We start from the raw sequence: 23017 nt of genomic DNA on the forward strand, positions 1-23017 counted from the left end.
CGAGGGGACACATACGATCTGCCACACTTAGGAATTTTAGATTTCCCCTGACAAAGAGCTTTCCCTGTAATGAGAGCCAGGCAATGTCCCAGAACTTGGGGGGAAGCCTCCGACCATTCAGAAACCTCAGACTGTCCTTTAGGGTGGTGGTTGGACAATCTGGAAGTGCCAGTTGTAAACAATAGAAGGTCCTGCAGACTCTGGAGTACAGATCTTTCCTGGTATTACTCTCAATAAAACTCTATCCCCCATTTCTCCAGACACCTTACTCCATACTCCAGATACTGGGGGAGGAAGCCAGGAGCCCATCGGCCCCTCTTGAGACTGCCGCCTCGCATCCAGGATTCTGCAGAGGCAATATCCAGTCCTTGATACTATTCACCCACAGGGGACTGTGGTTTGAGTTCAAGTTACCAAAATTAGCTTTCAGAAACATGGAGTCAAAGAAAACCCTTGGATTTAACATATCCAGCCCACCCTCTCTCCTCTGCAGGTAGGTGATCCCTCTTTTACTGGGTTCAACCTGTTCCCCCATAAAAGCTGGAAGAACAGGCTAAAGAGCCTAGCGGAGAAAGATTCTGGCAAAGGAAAGACGAGAGAGACGTAGAGGAAGACAGGGACCAGGTAAGTCTTCAGCAGAGTAACCCTTTCTCTATAGGTCAGCCTCCAGTTCTTCCATCGCTGAACCTTTGCATTTCCGGTATCCAACTTCTCCTCCCAATTTAGTGTGGAATTGTCTTCCCTCCCGAATTTCACCCCAAGGATTTAAATATGGGTGGAGGCCTTGGCGAATTGTGGCAGATCAAAGCCAGGAGCAGTATCCAATGTCCAGAAAGCTTGACTCTTCTCAAGGTTGACCAAAGACCCGGAGGCCTCTGAGTAACTTCTGATGGCTGCAGACAACATCTCCACCTCATGAGGCTCAAATATCACCACAGTCACATCATCCGCGTAGGCAACAACATCCAGGGGCAAGCAATGGGGGACCGGCACCCCCTGAAATTCACACCGCTGCAGTGATCTCAGGAACGGGTCGATAGCAAACACATACAGCAGCGGACTCAGGGGACAACCTTGTCGCACCCCCGCCTCTACCCTGAAAGTGTCCCCCTGCCAACCATTGATCAGAGGAAAGCTCTTCGCCTCTCTATACAAAGTCCTGAGCCAATCTATAAATTGTCCCGGAATACCGTACTTTGACAAAGTGGCCCATAGATAATCGTGATCAACCCTGTCAAAGGCTTTAGCCTGGTCCAGACCTACAACATATCTCCCACACCTCAGAGCTTTACATCTCTCAAACATCTCCCTTATCGAGATGACTGCTCCAGAGATGTTCCGCCCTCTTACTGTGCCGTACTGAGAGCCTGCCAACAGTGCCGGGGACAAACAGACTAATCTAGAGAATAGAATTTTTGCCAAAATCTTCCTGTCGACATTCAAGAGGGCGATCGGCCTCCAGTTCTTGATGTCACTAGGCTCTTTCCCTTTGGACAGTAGAATTAGCGATGAGACCCTCATGGATGGAGGCATCAGGTGATTTTCTAGACAATTTCTGTAAACATCCATGAGGATTGGAGCTAAGAGGTCTCTGAACTTCTTATAAAATTCTGCTGTAATACCATCAGGACCTGGTGCCTTCTTCAGATTTAACTTATCAATGGCCTCTTTTATCTCCTCTACCGTTATTTCTGCTGTCAAAGGAGAAAAGTCCAATTCCCTAGTATCAGGGCCTGGAGTTGCCTCCAAGAATTGGGTCACTTTTTCCTTATCCAAAGCTTTCTTCTGAAACAAGTCAGTATAGTACGATCTCACCACTCCCAGGATTCCCTCCCGAGACTCTTGTAAAACACCCTGGGAGTCAGTGAGACCTGCGATCAGTTTTTTCTCCACACGCTCCCGGCAATTCTCAAATGGATCCGGAGCCCCTCGGGTGCCATAGTCCCTCTCCACTACCAGGGAGGTGTACCTACTGTACTGATACTGTCTTATCTCAGATTTCAGCCGGTCAATCCTTTGTTGGTCATCCCCACCCGCCGAATAGAGTGACTCCAATTCTTTACGCAGTCTCAGATACTGGCTGTACTTACTTATCCCCTTCTTAATTGACAGTCTCTGTAAGAGGGACCGGATCTCCTCCTTGACGTCCTCCCACCAGTCGGCCATGTTTTCATAAAAATCTACTCTGTCCAGTTGAAGCTGCAAAAAAATGAAACATATTCCTGGACAGAATCATCATCTAACAGACTAGAATTTAGTCTCCACAGCCCTCTACCAACATCAGGAAACTTAGAGGCACCCAAACAAAAAAATAAAGCCAAATGATCGGAGTATGGGACCGTTCTTTCCCTTCTTTCCCTTATGGCTTCAGTAGGACTCACCAGAGCGAGATCTATCCTGCTGCTGCGTCCTGCACAGGTGTAAGTGAACTTGGGACTCCTACCACCCTGTATAAAAACATCCAACAGGCCAGCCTGCTGAATTATATTATTTAGGACCTTACAGTCCCTGGTAAGGGGCCTACTGTTCCTGTCCCTGGTGGTAGTGGTGGCATTAAAGTCCCCGGCCATGATGACAGGAATAGATGTGAATAGATAAGGCTTCATGTCATTAAAAAGCTGAGTCCTTTCGGTCACTGTCTGTGGGCCATAGATGTTAATGAGCCGGAGTCTTCTGCCTCTGATGGTGACCTCTAGCAGCAGGCACCGTCCCATCGATACCTCGGTGAGTCTGTGGACGGTGACATCATGGGTGTTAAACAAGATGGAGACCCCGGCATAAGGCTCCATAGCCAGCGACCAAAAGGAAGGACCAGACTGCCAATCTCTCTCCGCCTCTCGCATGAGACCCAAGGTGTTTAATCTTGTCTCCTGTAAGAAAAACACATCGGCCTTGAGATACTTTAGATGATCATATACAACATGTCTGGTCCTTCTAGCCCTAATACTATTCACATTACTGGAGATCACAGAAAGATGGAAGCCTGCCATCATGAGAAGAAATAGAAAGAGAATCCACATCATCATAGATCAGAGTCAGAATTGTCTTCCTGACTACAAGCTTCCATATCCCAAACTGACTGAGACTTGGCATGAAGGGGTCTCCTTTTTGTGGGAGGATCCCCCCCTGGGTCGTCATCATATTCCTCCATCATACGTTTCAGTTCTCTCTCTATCTCCTCCTCTCCATCTGACTCGGACAGTACACTGTACCTATTAGTGGTTACGGTAACATCAGCCTGACTCTGCACTTTCATTTTAGAGGGTTTTTGGACGGTGGTCCACGCACTCTCGGGTTTTCTGGTGCTCTTATCCTTCTTCCTCTTTTTAACACTATTATTTTCCCTAGTGGTCGGTGTCAGTTCGGGGGAAGGGACAGGCACTGGCTGCTCTATAGGCTGCTCCCCTACCTCCATGTCTCCCTCTGTGTTACCTGTCCCTGGATGGTCCGGGGCAGCACCACTAATATCTGGGGTCTCTGGCACAGTACACACTGACCCTGACAATAGGGCCTCCTCCTCCTGCTCCTCATCTGGTACATCTGCCCCTTCCAACAGGCCTTCATCGGGGAGGTCCCTACAGATATTATGCCAGGCATCAGGGCAGTCCCTATGGGGGTGACCAATCTGACCACAAAGGTTGCACCTGATGGTCTTGCAGTTGGCGCTCACATGGCCGAGGTCCCCGCACAGGGTGCACTTCACTGTGGTGCAGTTACTCGCCATGTGACCTGATCTCCCACACCTAAAGCATTACCTGGGCTGACCGACATAGAAGCACACACCCTTCTCTCTGCCGATAAAGAAGGAATTGGGGAGGTGATGGGTGATGTTCTGGTTCTGATGTAATCTGACCAGGACCCTCCACCCCCCGGTCCAGATTCCGTTCCTCATCCCTGGTCTTGGTCATGTCTGACATTAGGGTGCAATGTCTCTTGAGCCAGATAACGATGTCCTGAGTGGGGACAGACTCGTTCCAGAACATGATGGTGACAATCGCTGTATCTGGCTTGGAGATGGGAATGAAACTAAACTTGTTCCACCCCTCAGTATCCCTGTAGCGGGGTTGTTGAGCCCAGAACCGGTCCAGATTAGACATCAGCTTGAAGCTAATGTCATACCCCTGTCTGTCAGGAAGATTTATTACGGCCAGGATGTCGGCTGGCTGGAAACCCATCTGGGTGCACAACATGTCCCTGACCACGTGCCTCCTGTCAGGCAGATCCTCCTTAGCCCCCTTATGCCTAAACCTGACAACGTTCCTCCTCTTGAAGGCCTGGCCGGTATAGCTGGTATTAGAGGAGAAAAATGGGGAACCCCGACTCCAAGCATTCCCTGATGTCTGACCCCTGTCCTGCTGTGGGGGATGTGTGGGCCGGGAACCATCAGTAGTAGGGGGCTGCTGACCACCTGGACCATGGGGCTCTGCTGTCTGTGGTGTAACTAAGGGGGGGAACTCCTCAGCCATAGATTGACCCGCTCCCTCCACAACAACATCAGGGCTCTCTGTGTCTCCAGTTTCCATAGACTGCACCTGAGATGACTGCTCAGCTAGGACATTATCCACAGAGACATTAGCAATTTCAGACACTTCAGTAACAGAAATATCAGCAATTTCAGACATATCAGCAACACTATTAAGAGCATTAAGCTCCTGCAGATCACAGTCCTGAATGTCCTGCTCACATACACCCCTCACCACACAGTTCTGTGTAGATACACCCTGAGGTGCTACAGAGTTACCTTCTGGCGGGAGTCCAGAGTCCTCCTGAAGTGCACTGCCACCTGGGACTTGTGGTGTCTCCTCCACTTCACTGCTGTTATCAGGTAATAGTCCACGGACAGCTGGAACTTGCAGTACCTCACCAGTGGTTGCTGGGACTACTGGTACCTCACCAGTGGTTGCTGGGACTAGTGGTACCTCACCAGCGGTTGCTGGGACTTGTGGTGCCTCTCCAGAGGTTGCTGGGACGTGTGGTGCCTCACCAGCGGTTGCTGGGACGTGTGGTGCCTCACCAGCGGTTGCTGGGACGTGTGGCGTATCACTGGGAGCTGCTGCAGGACTTGGCTGTTGCTGTCTTTTCTTATACACGACTCCCTCCTCAAAAGGCAGTGTAGCTGGCTGCAGAATGGGTCTCACATGGGGCTGTGGGGTCTCACACCTGGATGATGAGGCCTGGTCTCCCTCAAACCTTTGTTGGTTCCTGTATGTATCATAGTATCATAGTATATAAGGCTGGAAGGAGACGCAAGTCCATCAAGTCCAACCTTTAAGAATTAAATAAATGTTTTATCCCCATAACCCGTGATATTTTTTCTCTCCAGAAAGTCATCCAGGCCTCTCTTGAACATGTACATAGAGTCCGCCATAACAACCTCCTGCGGCAGAGAGTTCCACAGTCTCACTGCTCTTACAGTAAAGAACCTTTGTCTATGGTGATGGTAAAATCGCCTCTCCTCTAGGTGTAGAGGATGCCCCCTGTCTATGGTGATGGTAGAATCGCCTCTCCTCTAGGTGTAGAGGATGCCTCCTGTCTATGGTGATGGTAGAACCTCCTCTCCTCTAGGTGTAGAGGATGCCCCCTGTCTATGGTGATGGTAGAACCTCCGCTCCTCTAGGTGTAGAGGATGCCCCCTGTCTATGGTGATGGTAGAACCTCCGCTCCTCTAGGCATAGAGGATGCCCCCTGTCTATGGTGATAGTAGAACCTCCTCTCCTATAGGTGTAGAGGATGCCCCCTGTCTATGGTGATGGTAGAACCTCCTCTCCTCTAGGTGTAGAGGATGCCCCTGTATATGGTGATGGTAGAACCCCCTCTCCTCTAGGTGTAGAGGATGCCCCCTGTCTATGGTGATGGTAGAACCTCCTCTACTCTAGGTGTAGAGGATGCCCCCTGTCTATGGTGATGGTAGAACCTCCTCTCCTCTAGGTGTAGAGGATGCCCCCTGTCTATGGTGATAGTAGAAACTCCTCTCCTCTAGGTGTAGAGGATGTCCCCTGTATATGGTGATGGTAGAACCTCCTCTCCTTTAGGTGTAGAGGATGTCCCCTGTCTATGGTGATGGTAGAACCCCCTCTTCTCTAGGTGTAGAGGATGTCCCCTGTCTATGGTGATGGTAGAACCCCCTCTTCTCTAGGTGTAGAGGATGCCCTCTGTCTATGGTGATGGTAGAGCCTCCTCTCCTCTAGGCGTAGAGGATGCCCCCTGTCTATGGTGATGGTAGAATCTCCTCTCCTCTAGGTGTAGAGGATGCCCTCTGTCTATGGTGATGGCAGAGCCTCCTCTCCTCTAGGCGTAGAGGATGTCCCCTGTCTATGGTGATGGCAGAGCCTCCTCTCCTCTAGGCGTAGAGGATGTCCCCTGTCTATGGTGATGGTAGAACCTCCTCTCCTCTAGGCGTAGAGGATGCCCCCTTGTCCTGGTCACAGGCCGAGGTATAAAAAGATCTTTGGAGAGATCCTTGTACTGTCCGTTCAGGTATTTGTACATTGTAATGAGGTCTTCCCTCAGTCGTCTTTTTTCTAAACTGAATAATCCCAAATTTTTTAATCTGTCATTGTATTCTAGTCCCCCCATTCCCCTAATAATCCTGGTTGCTCTCCTCTGCACCCGTTCCAGCTCTCCTATATCCTTTTTATACACTGGTGCCCAAAACTGTACACAATATTCCATGTGTGGTCTGACCAGGGATTTGTATAAGCGCAAAACTATGTCTTTATCATGAGAATCTATTCCTCTCTTGATACATCCCATTATTTTATTTGCTTTAGCAGCAGCCGCCTGGCTCTGGTCACTAAAATTAAGTTTACCATCCACCAATACCCCCAAGTCCTTTTCAGCTCCAGTTTTACTAAGTAATTGACCGTTTAGAACATAATTATACTTTTTGTTTCCATGGCCCAAGTGCATAACTTTACATTTATCTACATTAAACCTCATCAACCATTTCTCTGCCCACTCCTCAAGCTTCCACAAATCCCTCTGTAATGCTAAACTATCGACCTCAGTATTTATTACTTTACACAGCTTAGTATCATCTGCAAATATTGAAACTTGACTGTGTAAACCCACTACAAGGTCATTAATAAAAATATTAAAAAGAAGTGGCCCCAATACTGACCCCTGTGGCACTCCACTGGTAACATCAACCCAATCTGAGAATGTGCCATTAATGACCACCCTCTGTTTTCTATCACTAAGCCAATTACTTACCCAAATACACAGATTTTCTCCTATTCCCAGCAGTCTCATTTTATGTACCAACCTTTTATGTGGCACGGTGTCAAATGCCTTTGCTGCCTTTGAAGGACCTGCAGGTTTCTGCCCCCCAGTCAATATCTGGGTAATTGAAGTCCCCCATGATAAGTCCTTCCTTGCGCTTTGAAGCCGCATCCATTTCACTTATCAGCATTTCCTCTGCTGCCTCCATTATATTTGGAGCCTTCTAACAAACCCCTAGTAATATTTTATTATTCTTTTTCCCTCCCCTTATCTCCACCCATAGGGACTCCACATTTGCGTTACTGATGTCATCTCGCAGGATGGGCTTGAGGCGAGAATTCACATATAAACAAACCCCTCCCCCTTGTCTATTTATACGATCCTTTCTAAATAGACAATAACCATCTATAGTAACAGCCCAGTCATAGCTACTGTCCAGCCATGTCTCGCTGATACCCACTATATCAGATTTCCGCTCCAACATCAAGAGTTCCAGTTCCTCCATTTTGTTAGTGAGGCTTCTGGCATTAGTGTACATGCACTTTATATGGTTTTCCCTGTCCCTATTCCTTTTGTCCTTATTTCCCAATCTCATTCCAGCCCCCCTTCCTCCCCCATGGACTATGGCTCTTCCCAGCTCTCTATGTACACCGTCTATTTGCCCTGCACAAGTGTAGTTGCCCTCCCCCCAGGTCTCTAGTTTAAACACTCCTCCAACCTTCTAGCCATTTTTTCCCCTAAAACAGCGGCCCTCCCCATTGAGGTGCAGCCCATCCCTACTGTAGAGCCTGTAGCCAACAGAAAAGTCAGCCCAGTTCTCCATGAACCCAAACCCCTCCTTCCTACACCAACTTTTGAGCCACTTATTTACCTCCTTGACCTCCCGCTGCCTTTCTGGTGTGGCACGTGGTACAGGCAGTATTTCGGAGAAAATTACCTTTGAGGTCCTTGCCCTGAGCTTATGGCCTAAATCTCTGAAATAATTTTAAGGACCTTCCACCTACCTGTTACTTTGTCATTAGTGCCAATGTGGACCATGACCGCTGGTTTCTCACCAGCCCCTCCCAGTAATCCATCAACCCGATCCGCAACATGCTGAACCCGAGCACCCGGCAAACAACACACTGTTCGGTATGCACGGTCTTTGTGACAGATTGCCCTGTGTGTTCCCCTAATAATGGAATCTCCCACTACCAGCACCTGTCTGACCTTGCCTGTGCTCCCATTACCCTTCTTACTGGAGCAGACAGTCCCCTGGTTGCTAGCGGCCACGTCTTTCTGCAGCATTGCTACCCCAGAGCTGATATCCCCCTCATCCCCCAGCCTGGCAAACTTATTGGGGTGCACCAGATCAGGACTAGACTCTCTACAACTCTTCCCTCTACCCCGCCTTCTACATGTTACCCACTTCTACATGTCTCTCCCACTGGTCCCATCTGCTCAATGGTGGCCTCCATCTCCTGCACAACGTCAGCCAGTTGTTTGGCCAGGGAGTCCAGCTTCTTGTCTAGCAGGACCTGCTTCCCTGGGTTTGCTGCCCTCAGTTTGTAAGTGCAGTTTATCTGTTTCTGCAGGTGAAGTTTTTGGATTTTGAGTGTCTCCATCTTCCTCACCAGTGCTGGTATCTGAGCGGCCAGCTGGAGCTCCGGTGATGGGGCCTGCAGTTTGCTGCTAGGGTGCTGTTTGCTTGCAGGCCTGGATCCTGTAGCCACACCACCACCGCTCTTTCCTGGCCCCTGAGATTTTGGCACAGAGTCCTGGGACTTCTGGTGTTTTGCGGTCGCTGTAACTGCACTGGGGTCACAAACTGCTGTTGGGCGATTGAGCCCCGGATGTTTTGCAGACACAACATTGGTGGTACCTCTAGATGTTCCTTCCTGGCCGCCTTTGGTCTCCTTTCCAGCTTGCAGGCCCCCAGACCTGGTGCGCTCCGCTGGTAACATAACTCGCTGCTGCATGTTCTCCTGGATTGTCTGTCTCTCCAGTGATGTCCTCCTCTGCCTGCCCGGGGTGGAGGTGGATTGTCCACCTGAGGCCTGGGATGGAGGCTGCTGCACACTCTGCATGTTTCTTACTCTTGGACTTTCCAACAGCTTACTTCTACTTTCAGTCATACTGGCAGGTTGCTTCACCAGGTTCTTACATGTTCTTACTTCCACACCGACTGTCCTTCCATTACTGGAACTTGCACTGCTGCCACTGCTGCTTCCTTCCATAAAGACTTTTGGATTTACATCCCTTTCTTGAGCTGGCTGGTTGTTGTTTGCCAGATTAGGCCTTGGAGCCTGGGCCTTGCTTGTGGAGTTTCCCTGCCCAGGGTGGCCCCGCCCTGGGCTATCTCCAGACATGCAGAGGTCTCAGGAGCTCAAACCACGCACAACCTCACCTCTAGGAGGCAGGATTATAGTAGTTATATTCCTGTACATAGGAGGCAGTATTATAGTAGTTATATTCTTGTACATAGGGGGCAGTATTATAGTAGTTATATTCTTGTACATAGGGGGCAGTATTATAGTAGTTATATTCCTGTACATAGGGGGCAGTATTATAGTAGTTATATTCCTGTACATAGGGGGAAGTATTATAGTAGTTATATTCTTGTATATAGGGGGAAGTATTATAGTAGTTATATTCTTGTACATAGGGGGCAGTATTATAGTAGTTATATTCCTGTACATAGGGGGCAGTATTATAGTAGTTATATTCTTGTACATAGGAGGCAGTATTATAGTAGTTATATTCCTGTACATAGGGGGCAGTATTATAGTAGTTATATTCCTGTACATAGGGGGCAGTATTATAGTAGTTATATTCCTGTACATAGGGAGCAGTATTATAGCAGTTGTATTCCTGTACACAGGGGGCAGTATTATAGTAGTTATATTCCTGTACATAGGGGGCAGTATTATAGTAGTTATATTCCTGTATATAGGGGGCAGTATTATAGTAGTTATATTCTTGTACATAGGGGGCAGTATTATAGTAGTTATATCCCTGTACATAGGGGGCAGTATTATAGTAGTTATATCCTTGTACATAGGGGGCAGTATTATAGTAGTTATATTCCTGTACATATGGAGCAGTATTATAGTATTTATTTTCCTGTACATAGGAGGAAGTATTATAGTAGTTATATTCCTGTACATAGGAGGCAGTATTATAGTAGTTATATTCTTATACATAGGGGCAGTATTATAGTAGTTATATCCCTGTACATAGGGGGCAGTATTATAGTAGTTATATTCTTGTACATAGGGGGCAGTATTATAGTAGTTATATTCCTGTACATAGGGGGCAGTATTATAGTAGTTATATTCTTGTACATAGGGGGCAGTATTATAGTAGTTATATTCTTGTACATAGGGGGCAGTATTATAGTAGTTATATTCTTGTACATAGGGGGCAGTATTATAGTAGTTATATTCTTGTACATAGGGGGCAGTATTATAGTAGTTATATTCCTGTACATAGGGGGCAGTATTATAGTAGTTATATTCTTGTACATAGGGGGCAGTATTATAGTAGTTATATTCTTGTATATAGGGGGCAGTATTATAGTAGTTATATTCTTGTACATATGGGCAGTATTATAGTAGTTATATTCTTGTACATAGGGGGCAGTATTATAGTAGTTATATTTTTGTACATAGGGGGGAGTATTATAGTAGTTATATTCTTGTACATAGGGGGCAGTATTGTAGTAGTTATATTCTTGTACATAGGGGGCAGTATTGTAGTAGTTATATTCTTGTATATAGGGGGCAGTATTATAGTAGTTATATTCCTGTACATAGGGACAGTATTATAGTAGTTATACTCTTGTACATAGGGGGCAGTATTATAGTAGTTATATTCCTGTACATAGGGGGCAGTATTATAGTAGTTATATTCCTGTACATAGGGGGCAGTATTATAGTAGTTATATTCTTGTACATAGGGGGCAGTATTATAGTAGTTATATTCTTGTACATAGGGGCAGTATTATAGTAGTTATATTCTTGTACATAGGGGCAGTATTATAGTAGTTATATTCCTGTACATAGGGGGCAGTATTATAGTAGTTATATTCCTGTGCATAGGGGGCAGTATTATAGTAGTTATATTCTTGTACATAGAGGGCAGTATTATAGTAGTTATATTCTTGTACATAGGGGGCAGTATTATAGTAGTTATATGCTTGTATATAGGGGGCAGTATTATAGTAGTTATAGTCTTGTACATAGAGGGCAGTATTATAGTAGTTATATTCTTGTACATAGAGGGCAGTATTATAGTAGTTATATTCTTGTACATAGGGGGCAGCATTATAGTAGTTATATTCCTGTACATAGGGGACAGTATTATAGTAGTTATATTCTTGTACATAGGGGGCAGTATTATAGTAGTTATATTCCTGTACATAGGGGGCAGTATTATAGTAGTTATATTCCTGTACATAGGGGGCAGTATTATAGTAGTTATATCCTTGTACATAGGGGGGCAGTATTATAGTAGTTATATCCTTGTACATAGGGGGGCAGTATTATAGTAGTTATATTCTTGTACATAGGAGGCAGTATTATAGTAGTTATATTCCTGTACATAGGGGGCAGTATTATAGTAGTTATATTCTTGTACATAGGGGGCAGTATTATAGTAGTTATATTCCTGTACATAGGGGGCAGTATTATAGTAGTTATATTCTTGTACATAGGAGGCAGTATTATAGTAGTTATATTCTTGTACATAGGAGCAGTATTATAGTATTTATATTTTTGTACACAGGGGGCAGTATTATAGTAGTTATATTCCTGTACATAGGGGGCAGTATTATAGTAGTTATATTCTTGTACACAGGGGGCAGTATTATAGTAGTTATATTCTTGTACATAGGGGGCAGTATTATAGTAGTTATATTCTTGTACACAGGGGGCAGTATTATAGTAGTTATATTCTTGTACATAGGGGGCAGTATTATAGTAGTTATATTCCTGTACATAGGGTGCAGTATTATAGTAGTTATATTCCTGTACATAGGGAGCAGTATTATAGTAGTTATATTCTTGTACATAGGGGGCAGTATTATAGTAGTTATATTCTTGTATATAGGGGGCAGTATTATAGTAGTTATATTCTTGTACATAGGGGGCAGTATTATAGTAGTTATATTCCTGTACATAGGGGGCAGTATTATAGTAGTTATATTCCTGTACATAGAGGGCAGTATTATAGTAGTTATATTCTTGTACATAGGGGGCAGTATTATAGTAGTTATATTCTTGTACATAGGGGGCAGTATTATAGTAGTTATATTCCTGTACATAGGGACAGTATTATATTAGTTATATTTCTGTACATAGGGGGCAGTAATATAGTAGTTATATTCTTGTACATAGGGGGCAGTATTATAGTAGTTATATTCTTGTACATAGGGGGCAGTATTATAGTAGTTATATTCTTGTACATAGGGGGCAGTATTATAGTAGTTATATTCCTGTACATAGGGGGCAGTATTATAGTAGTTATATTCTTGTACATAGGGGGCAGTATTATAGTAGTTATATTCTTGTATATAGGGGGCAGTATTATAGTAGTTATATTCTTGTACATATGGGCAGTATTATAGTAGTTATATTCTTGTACATAGGGGGCAGTATTATAGTAGTTATATTTTTGTACATAGGGGGGAGTATTATAGTAGTTATATTCTTGTACATAGGGGGCAGTATTGTAGTAGTTATATTCTTGTACATAGGGGGCAGTATTGTAGTAGTTATATTCTTGTATATAGGGGGCAGTATTATAGTAGTTATATTCCTGTACATAGGGACAGTATTATAGTAGTTATACTCTTGTACATAGGGGGCAGTATTATAGTAGTTATATTCCTGTACATAGGGGGCAGTATTATAGTAGTTATATTCCTGTACATAGGGGGCAGTATTATAGTAGTTATATTCTTGTACATAGGGGGCAGTATTATAGTAGTTATATTCTTGTACATAGGGGCAGTATTATAGTAGTTATATTCTTGTACATAGGGGCAGTATTATAGTAGTTATATTCCTGTACATAGGGGGCAGTATTATAGTAGTTATATTCCTGTGCATAGGGGGCAGTATTATAGTAGTTATATTCTTGTACATAGAGGGCAGTATTATAGTAGTTATATTCTTGTACATAGGGGGCAGTATTATAGTAGTTATATGCTTGTATATAGGGGGCAGTATTATAGTAGTTATAGTCTTGTACATAGAGGGCAGTATTATAGTAGTTATATTCTTGTACATAGAGGGCAGTATTATAGTAGTTATATTCTTGTACATAGGGGGCAGTATTATAGTAGTTATATTCCTGTACATAGGGGACAGTATTATAGTAGTTATATTCTTGTACATAGGGGGCAGTATTATAGTAGTTATATTCCTGTACATAGGGGGCAGTATTATAGTAGTTATATTCCTGTACATAGGGGGCAGTATTATAGTAGTTATATCCTTGTACATAGGGGGGCAGTATTATAGTAGTTATATCCTTGTACATAGGGGGGCAGTATTATAGTAGTTATATTCTTGTACATAGGAGGCAGTATTATAGTAGTTATATTCCTGTACATAGGGGGCAGTATTATAGTTGTTATATTCCTGTACATAGGGGGCAGTATTATAGTAGTTATATTCCTGTACATAGAGGGCAGTATTATAGTAGTTATATTCATGTACATAGGGGCAGTATTATAGTAGTTATATTCTTGTACATAGGGGGCAGTATTATAGTAGTTATATTCCTGTACATAGGGGGCAGTATTATAGTAGTTATATTCTTGTACATAGGAGGCAGTATTATAGTAGTTATATTCTTGTACATAGGAGCAGTATTATAGTATTTATATTTTTGTACACAGGGGGCAGTATTATAGTAGTTATATTCCTGTACATAGGGGGCAGTATTATAGTAGTTATATTCTTGTACACAGGGGGCAGTATTATAGTAGTTATATTCTTGTACATAGGGGGCAGTATTATAGTAGTTATATTCTTGTACACAGGGGGCAGTATTATAGTAGTTATATTCTTGTACATAGGGGGCAGTATTATAGTAGTTATATTCCTGTACATAGGGTGCAGTATTATAGTAGTTATATTCCTGTACATAGGGAGCAGTATTATAGTAGTTATATTCTTGTACATAGGGGGCAGTATTATAGTAGTTATATTCTTGTATATAGGGGGCAGTATTATAGTAGTTATATTCTTGTACATAGGGGGCAGTATTATAGTAGTTATATTCCTGTACATAGGGGGCAGTATTATAGTAGTTATATTCCTGTACATAGGGGGCAGTATTATAGTAGTTATATTCTTGTACATAGGGGGCAGTATTATAGTAGTTATATTCTTGTACATAGGGGGCAGTATTATAGTAGTTATATTCCTGTACATAGGGGGCAGTATTATAGTAGTTATATTCTTGTACATAGGGGGCAGTATTATAGTAGTTATATTCTTGTACATAGGGGGCAGTATTATAGTAGTTATATTCCTGTACATAGGGACAGTATTATATTAGTTATATTTCTGTACATAGGGGGCAGTAATATAGTAGTTATATTCTTGTACACAGGGGGCAGTATTATAGTAGTTATATTCTTGTACATAGGGGGCAGTATTATAGTAGTTATATCCCTGTACATAGGGGGCAGTATTATAGTAGTTATATTCCTGTACATAGGGGGCAGTATTATAGTGGTTATATTCTTGTACATAGGGGGCAGTATAATAGTAGTTATATTCCTGTACATAGGGGGCAGTATTATAGTAGTTATATTCTTGTACATAGGGAGCAGTATTATAGTAGTTATATTCCTGTACATAGGGGGCAGTATTATAGTAGTTATATTCCTGTACATAGGGGGCAGTATTATAGTAGTTATATTCCTGTACAGAGGGGCAGTATTATAGTAGTTATATTCTTGTACATTGGGGGCAGTATTACAGTAGTTATATTCCTGTACATAGGAGGCAGTATTATAGTAATTATATTCTTGTACATAGGGGGCAGTATTATAGTAGTTATATTCTTGTACATAGGGGTAGTATTATAGTAGTTATATCCTTGTATATAGGGGGCAGTATTATAGTAGTTATATTCTTGTACATAGGGAGCAGTATTATAGTAGTTATATTCCTGTACATAGGGGGCAGTATTATAGTAGTTATATTCCTGTACATAGGGGTAGTATTATAGTAGTTATATCCTTGTATATAGGGGGCAGTATTATAGTAGGAATACATCTATTATTGTGTAGTTGTCACTGGCTATTGGTTGTAGATAATAAACATGTTGTGGTGATCATGTGATGCGGGTGACATTACTCGGGATATTCTCGGGGTTTATCTCGTGTTCTGCACTTGGCTGGGACACTACATTGAGGAGAGGAATAACGGGCGGCTCAGTATTGATAAGACGCATATTATCCTGAGATGAGTCTCGCAGTCATCTTGTCTTTGTCTGGTAAAATATTTCGGTCTTTCGGATCTTAGTGTCGGGTGATGACTCCAGGACTTCTATATTCTGTAGATTTCTTCCTTTCAGGGTGTGAGACAAAAAATCGAGGCTGAAGGCCTATGTGTGTCTCTGTGACTCCTGGCGTCAGTGAAATAAGATGCTAATCTTTGTCGGAGGCACAATACTCAGGTGAGCGTCACTACAAAGGCGACACGTGACGCCTTCTCATCAGTCACAACACGGGTGCAGGACGCGGAGGTAAATACAATGCCCCCACCCTCCCCCGGCTGCCGCCCGCTAACACCCTGACCGGACAGAAGTAATTGATTGAAGAGAGATCCGGGATTAACCCAGGATTAAGGTCTTGATCCGACCTGATCTCTGATTTAACGTAGCACAGGGTGATAGGAACCGCGGACAGGGAGGGGAAGGGTTAACAGGACACTCAATAAATGGAGTTTAATAAAAGACCAATAATATAATGATCCCAGACTGTAATAGGAGATATTGGAGGAATAACACTGCAGTCGGTCCCTGGAGAGATGTGTACACCTGTCCAACTGCTCGTTAACACTTAATTTCTAATCAGCCAATCACATGGCGGCAACTCAGTGCATTTAGGCATGTAGACATGGTCAAGACAATCTCCTGCAGTTCTCCCGAGCATCAGTATGGGGAAGAAAGGTGATTTGTGGCCTCTGAACGTGGCATGGTTGTTGGTGTCGGAAGGACTGGTCTGAGTATTTCAGAAACTGCTGATCTACTGGGATTTTCACGCACAACCTTCTCTAGGGTTTACAGAGAATGGTCCGAAAAAGAAAAAACATCCAGTGAGCGGCAGTTCTGTGGGCGGAAATGCCTTGTTGATGCCAGAGGTCAGAGGAGAATGGGCAAACTGGTTCGAGCTGATAGAAAGGCAACAGTGACTCAAATCGCCACCCGTTACAACCAAGGTAGGCAGAAGAGCATCTCTGAACGCAAAGTACGTCCAACTTTGAGGCAGATGGGCTACAGCAGCAGAAGACCACACCGGGTGCCACTCCTTTCAGCTAAGAACAGGAAACTGAGGCTACAATTTGCACAAGCTCATCGAAATTGGACAGTAGAAGATTGGAAAAACGTTGCCTGGTCTGATGAGTCTTGATTTCTGCTGCGACATTCGGATGGTAGGGTCAGAATTTGGCGTCAACAACATGAAAGCATGGATCCATCCTGCCTTGTATCAGCGGGTCAGGCTGGTGGTGGTGGTGTCATGGATCCATCCTGCCTTGTATCAGCGGGTCAGGCTGGTGGTGGTGGTGTCATGGATCCATCCTGCCTTGTATCAGCGGCTCAGGCTGGTGGTGGTGGTGTCAGACTTAATGCCCTGATATATAGAGAGGGATCTTCTCAGAGGTTATTATTGTAATTATTGAGACAATTATTTTTACTATTATTTTTATTATTATTATTATTGAGACTATTATTATTTTTACTATAATTAACAATTGTATCCATAATAATAAAAATAATAAAATTTATAATAATAATAATTGTCTCATAATTAATAACAATAATAATCTCTGAGAAGATCCCTCTCTATATATCAGGGCATTAAGTCTGTGTCACAGTGTAACAGTAGCAGGTAACAGTTCTTAGTTACCAAAAATCCTCTGATAGATAATCCCTGAGCTCTTAGCTTAGTGGATGGAGGCTCTGTGTTGTTACTGTATGGCAAGTGAACTGCAGAGGGTCTGGGGTTTGAATCCTGGGCTGGGCTAAAATTTATTTAATTGAACCATGTGTCTGGGGAAGCCCTAGGACAGTGATGGCAAACCTTTTAGAGCCTGAGTGCCCAAACTTCAACCAAAAGCCACTTATTTATTGCAAAGTGCCAGCACAGCAATTTACCGTATTTTCCGGGCCATTAGGCGCACCGGAATATAAGGCGCATCAGTCCGATGCGCCTTATATATGTAATAATTCCATATATAAGGCGCATTGGACTATAAGGCGCAGGGTCCGGGGGTGTGGCGGAGGTTCGGGGGCGGAGGGGACACCCGACGGGACGAGACGCGACGCGACGCCGAGACGCGGAACGCGGGGAAGGTGAGGGGGAGGTGGAGAATGGCATACTTACATAGGTCCCCGCTACCGGAGACAGCAGATCTCCAGCGGGAACTGCAGACCGACGCGGCAGAAGTTGTTCGTGCCGCGTGGTCTGCAGTTCCCGCTGGAGATCTGCTGTCTCCGGTAGCGGGGACCTATGTAAGTAGGGTCCGCTGCCCTCATATAGGGCGCACCGGACTATAAGGCGCACTTTGGATTTCCAAGGAAATCCAAGGCTTTTATGTGCGCTTTATAGTCCGGAAAATACGGTAAGCAGTAATTTATTTCTCCTTTTTCTTTGACAACTTTCAATCCTTCAGCCTCCTAAAGACACCAACGCAGTTGAAAGGAGGAGGGAAAATTCGCCTATCATTGTAGGAAGGTTCTGTAGGCAGATTCTTTGAGTCCTGTCTGGTGAACTTCATGCTGGGGTGATGGCCTGGGTGCCCACAGAGAGGGCTCCGAGTGCCGCCTCTGGCACCAGTGCCATAGGTTCGCCATCACTGCCCTAGGAGATGTGGAGACCATATATGGACAGATGGTGATCTCTCCCTGATGACCCGATCCCTTCTCCCCAAACATCTCTCAATTTTCGATGTCTGTAGAAGCCATTCAGAAACACAAGTTCAGGCTTTGAAAGTATATACTATGCGGACACAAAGTCGGGACAACCCCAGCCAGTGCGGGACCTGGAGGGAATATCCGGGACTATCTATTGGCTGACCGTGACCGCGGGGCAGAGGTGAAAAACGGGGACTGTCCCGCTGAATCCGGGGTGGTTGGGCCCCTCCCCTCTACTCTAAATGACTACTGGAATAGTAAAGCAGGCACTCACCCACCGCAAAGGAAGGGGCCCCAAAGCAGTTTATTGCACAGAGCAAAGCAGTGTGAGGACAAGCCTTGAGTGCACTTGGAGAAGCAACAATCCTGGAATACAAATCCATCTCTTACAGTCCTGCTGCTACTAACAACATATGCCATATCCTCTGGTACCTGAGTAGCCCAGGTGAATAGGCCTCTTCCACGCTGAGAAGTGAGGAGGATGCTAGAAGAGAGGGAGCCCCTGGGGAACTCCCGATGTAACACAGGGTGAAGGGATCCCTGGGAAGATGGTGAATTGGAGGCCCTGTCCCCCAAGTGTCAGCGTGTCCCTGTCCTGTCCCCCTGGTGTCAGCGTGTCTCTGTCCCCCAAGTGTCAGCGTGTCCCTGTCCCCCAACTGTCAGCGTGTCCCTGTCCCCCAAGTGTCAGCGTGTCCCTGTCCCCCAACTGTCAGCGTGTCCCTGTCCCCCAAGTGTTATTGTGTTCCTGTCCTGTCTCCTGAGTGTTTTTGCCCTGCATGTTTGTATCTGGTTGTCTTCCCCTATCTCCTGGTTGCAGACGGTGAGGAGCCCGGTGTGGGGGGTGATAAGATCCTCGGACGCTTCATATGTTACACCCCAAACATGTCCTCAGATGATATTAAGAGTCCAGACTGCAGAGGACAACACAACACTCCGCACATCGAGAGCAAACATGTCCCCGACCGTCTTCATCCTCCTGCCCCTGCTCCTGGGGGTCTCACGTAAGTATCATCCAAAATAACCTGAGAGCACCCCACACTGGGAGGGGTGAGGGTACTTTACACTGGGTATTTATAATAGATATTGGGAAATACACTCCTGAGAGGTCGTGATGGTGACCCGGACCCGACACCCATGGACTTGTACTCTTTCTGTCTCCAGATGCTTTACTTAAGGTCCATGTGGAGCCCAATGTTGTGGCCGCCCCCGGGGCGACGGTTCAGCTCAAGTGTCTCCTGCAGGAGGTTAAAGACCCCCTGGACCTGAAGGACCTGATGATTCTGTGGTTCACACGTGGGATCCAGGTCGCTGAGTTTGATAAGACGATCACGATTGATAAACCCGGAATGTCCATGTCCCTGGAGGCGCTGAAGAAAGGCGACGCCACGCTGACCATCCAGTCCTTCAGCCCAGAGCATGCTGGGAACTACCGCTGCCACGTCTTCTACAAGTCCGAGAACACCATGAGGCAGACAGTGCTGTCATCCAATGGTGAGTTGTATGTATATCAAGAAGCTACAACTAGACCCCAGACCAGACACCGTGTACAACTACAGACCCCAGACCAGACATCGTGTACAATTACAGACCCCAGACCAGACGCCGTGTACAACTACAGACCCCAGACCAGACATCGTGTACAATTACAGACCCCAGACCAGACGCCGTGTACAATTACAGACCCCAGACCAGACGCCGTGTACAACTACAGACCCCAGACCGGACGCCGTGTACAACTACAGACCCCAGACCGGGCGCCGTGTACAACTACAGACCCCAGACCAGACATCGTGTACAATTACAGACCCCAGACCAGACGCCGTGTACAATTACAGACCCCAGACCAGACGCCGTGTACAACTACAGACCCCAGACCAGACGCCGCATACAACTACAGACCCCAGACCGGACACCGTGTACAACTACAGACCCCAGACCGGACGCCGTGTACAACTACAGACCCCAGACCGGACGCCGTGTACAACTACAGACCCCAGACCGGACGCCGTGTACAACTACAGACCCCAGACCGGACGCCGTGTACAACTACAGACCCCAGACCGGACGCCGTGTACAACTACAGACCCCAGACCGGACGCCGTGTACAACTACAGACCCCAGACCAGACGCCGTTTACAACTACAGACCCCAGACCAGACGCCGTGTACAACTACAGACCCGAGACCAGACGCCATGTACAACTACAGACCCGAGACCAGACGCCGTGTACAACTACAGACCACAGACCAGACGCCGTGTACAACTACAGACCCGAGACCAGACGCCGTGTACAACTACAGACCCGAGACCAGACGCCGTGTACAACTACAGACCCCAGACCAGACGCCGTGTACAACTACAGACCCCAGACCGGGCGCCGTGTACAACTACAGACCCCAGACCGGGCGCCGTGTACAACTACAGACCCCAGACCGGGCGCCGTGTACAGCTACAGACCCCAGACCAGACACCGTGTACAACTACAGACCCCAGACCAGACGCCGTGTACAACTACAGATCCCCTTATTATTTTTTGTTCTCCTTCCAGTTGCAGTTACTCCGGACCCCCAGGAAGGTGATGTGGCGCTGAGCACCTGCGAGACCGTCCTGGACAAGAAGTTGGACAAGGTGGTGGACTGGATCAGTAAGGTGGAGGGCAGGTTGGCCGAGGTGACCCAGAACTGCTCCCCCAAGCAGGACAAGACCCGCGCAAACTGAACGTGCCGCCATCTTAGCGCTTTCTCTGCTTGACGCTTCTCATTTATCTGCAATGATGACATGAGAACAGCTGTATCGTCCGTGGTAACCAATCAGAGTGAAGCTTTCATTTTTGCACAGCAGTTTGAGCGATTGAGCTGCTCTGTGATTGGTTTTTTTGGGCGACTTTGTATTAATCATGGCTACTGCTTTCATGGATCGGGTTTTAATCAGATCTCATTTGCTAATAAGGGGGGGGGGTTCTAGCACAAGGGGTGGGGCTTATGTAAATGAACCCCAAAATGGGCGTTTCTGTGATGTTTTCTGGGTGTTACTGCGGGGGTTATAATCTTATGCAATAAAGTAAAAATAATAAAAATACCGTCTCTGTGTTGTGATTGGACCAAAAATATGCAGGTTATGTGGATCCGCCCACGAGGATCAGATGCAAATCCACACCTGCCAGAAATATAAGGGGGAACCACAAAATCCAACAAATAGGAATATCTGTGGTGTTACATAGGACTGCAGGACACATCTACTACATGATCTGTACTCAGAGATATCACTGTGTTATCTGTGGTGTTACATAGGACTGCAGGAGACATCTACTACATGATCTGTACTCAGAGATATCACTGTGTTATCTGTGGTGTTACATAGGACTGCAGGACACATCTACTACATGATCTGTACTCAGAGATATCACTGTGTTATCTGTGGTGTTACATAGGACTGCAGGACACATCTACTACATGATCTGTACTCAGAGATATCACTGTGTTATCTGTGGTGTTACATAGGACTGCAGGACACATCTACTACATGATCTGTACTCAGAGATATCACTGTGTTATCTGTGGTGTTACATAGGACTGCAGGACACATCTACTACATGATCTGTACTCAGAGATATCACTGTTATCTGTGGTGTTACATAGGACTGCAGGACACATCTACTACATGATCTGTACGCAGAGATATCATTGTGTTATCTGTGGTGTTACATAGGACTGCAGGACACATCTACTACATGATCTGTACTCAGAGATATCACTGTGTTATCTGTGGTGTTACATAGGACTGCAGGACACATCTACTACATGATCTGTACTCAGAGATATCACTGTCTTATCTGTGCTGTTACATAGGACTGCAGCACACATCTACTACATGATCTGTACTCAGATCCCGTGTATCCCCACCAGCAGAGCTCAGCGGACACTACAGACACTGCCTGCAGCCTCTGTTTACAGTTCATCACCTTCTATTTACAAACAGAGTGGGAGCTGCAGACAGGATAGAGAAGTGTCCCTGTGTAGCAGGATAGAAGAGAAGTGAGTAGGGGAGAGACAGTACAGAGAAGTGTCCCGTGTAGCAGGATAGAAGAGAAGTGAGTGGGAGCTGCAGACAGGACAGAGAAGTGTCTCAGTGTAGCAGGATAGAAGAGAAGTGAGTGAGGGAGAGACAGTACAGAGAAGTGTCCTGTGTAGCAGGATAGAAGAGAAGTGAGTGGAAGCTGCAGACAGGACAGAGAAGTGTCTCAGCGTAGCAGGATAGAAGAGAAGTGAGTGGGGGAGAGACAGTACAGAGAAGTGTCCCGTGTAGCAGAAGAGAAGTGAGTGGAAGCTGCAGACAGGACAGAGAAGTGTCTCAGCATAGCAGGATAGAAGAGAAGTGAGTGAGGGAGAGACAGTACAGAGAAGTGTCCCGTGTAGCAGGACAGAAGAGAAGTGAGTGGGAGCTGCAGACAGGACAGAGAAGTGTCTCAGTGTAGCAGGATAGAAGAGAAGTGAGTGAGGGAGAGACAGTACAGAGAAGTGTCCCGTGTAGCAGGATAGAAGAGAAGTGAGTGGGAGCTGCAGACAGGACAGAGAAGTGTCTCAGTGTAGCAGGATAGAAGAGAAGTGAGTGAGGGAGAGACAGTACAGAGAAGTGTCCTGTGTAGCAGGATAGAAGAGAA

At 45.6% G+C, this 23017-nt stretch overlaps 1 protein-coding gene across 1 annotated transcript; it reads left to right on the forward strand.

Moving 5' to 3' along the window:
* Positions 1-15879: 15879 nt before the first annotated feature.
* Positions 15880-21342, forward strand: LOC140074591 (uncharacterized). Its single transcript, XM_072119599.1, has 4 exons — positions 15880-15966; positions 19175-19358; positions 19519-19848; positions 20906-21342. Exons 2-4 carry the CDS (start codon positions 19250-19252, stop codon positions 21073-21075), a joined length of 609 nt encoding a protein of 202 aa, XP_071975700.1. The 5' UTR covers positions 15880-15966; positions 19175-19249; the 3' UTR covers positions 21076-21342.
* Positions 21343-23017: the final 1675 nt, after the last annotated feature.

The sequence above is a fragment of the Engystomops pustulosus genome, chromosome 8 (genome assembly GCF_040894005.1).
Source record: "Engystomops pustulosus chromosome 8, aEngPut4.maternal, whole genome shotgun sequence".
NCBI lineage: Eukaryota > Metazoa > Chordata > Amphibia > Anura > Leptodactylidae > Engystomops > Engystomops pustulosus.

Excerpts from the sequence above, each read along its gene's own strand:
- LOC140074591 (XM_072119599.1), top strand. The coding sequence starts at position 19,250 with ATGATATTAAGAGTCCAGACTGCAGAGGACAACACAACACTCCGCACA. Across the intron at positions 19,359-19,518 it reads CCTGCTCCTGGGGGTCTCAC|ATGCTTTACTTAAGGTCCAT; the intron begins GTAAGTATCATC and ends TTCTGTCTCCAG. Across the intron at positions 19,849-20,905 it reads GACAGTGCTGTCATCCAATG|TTGCAGTTACTCCGGACCCC; the intron begins GTGAGTTGTATG and ends TTCTCCTTCCAG.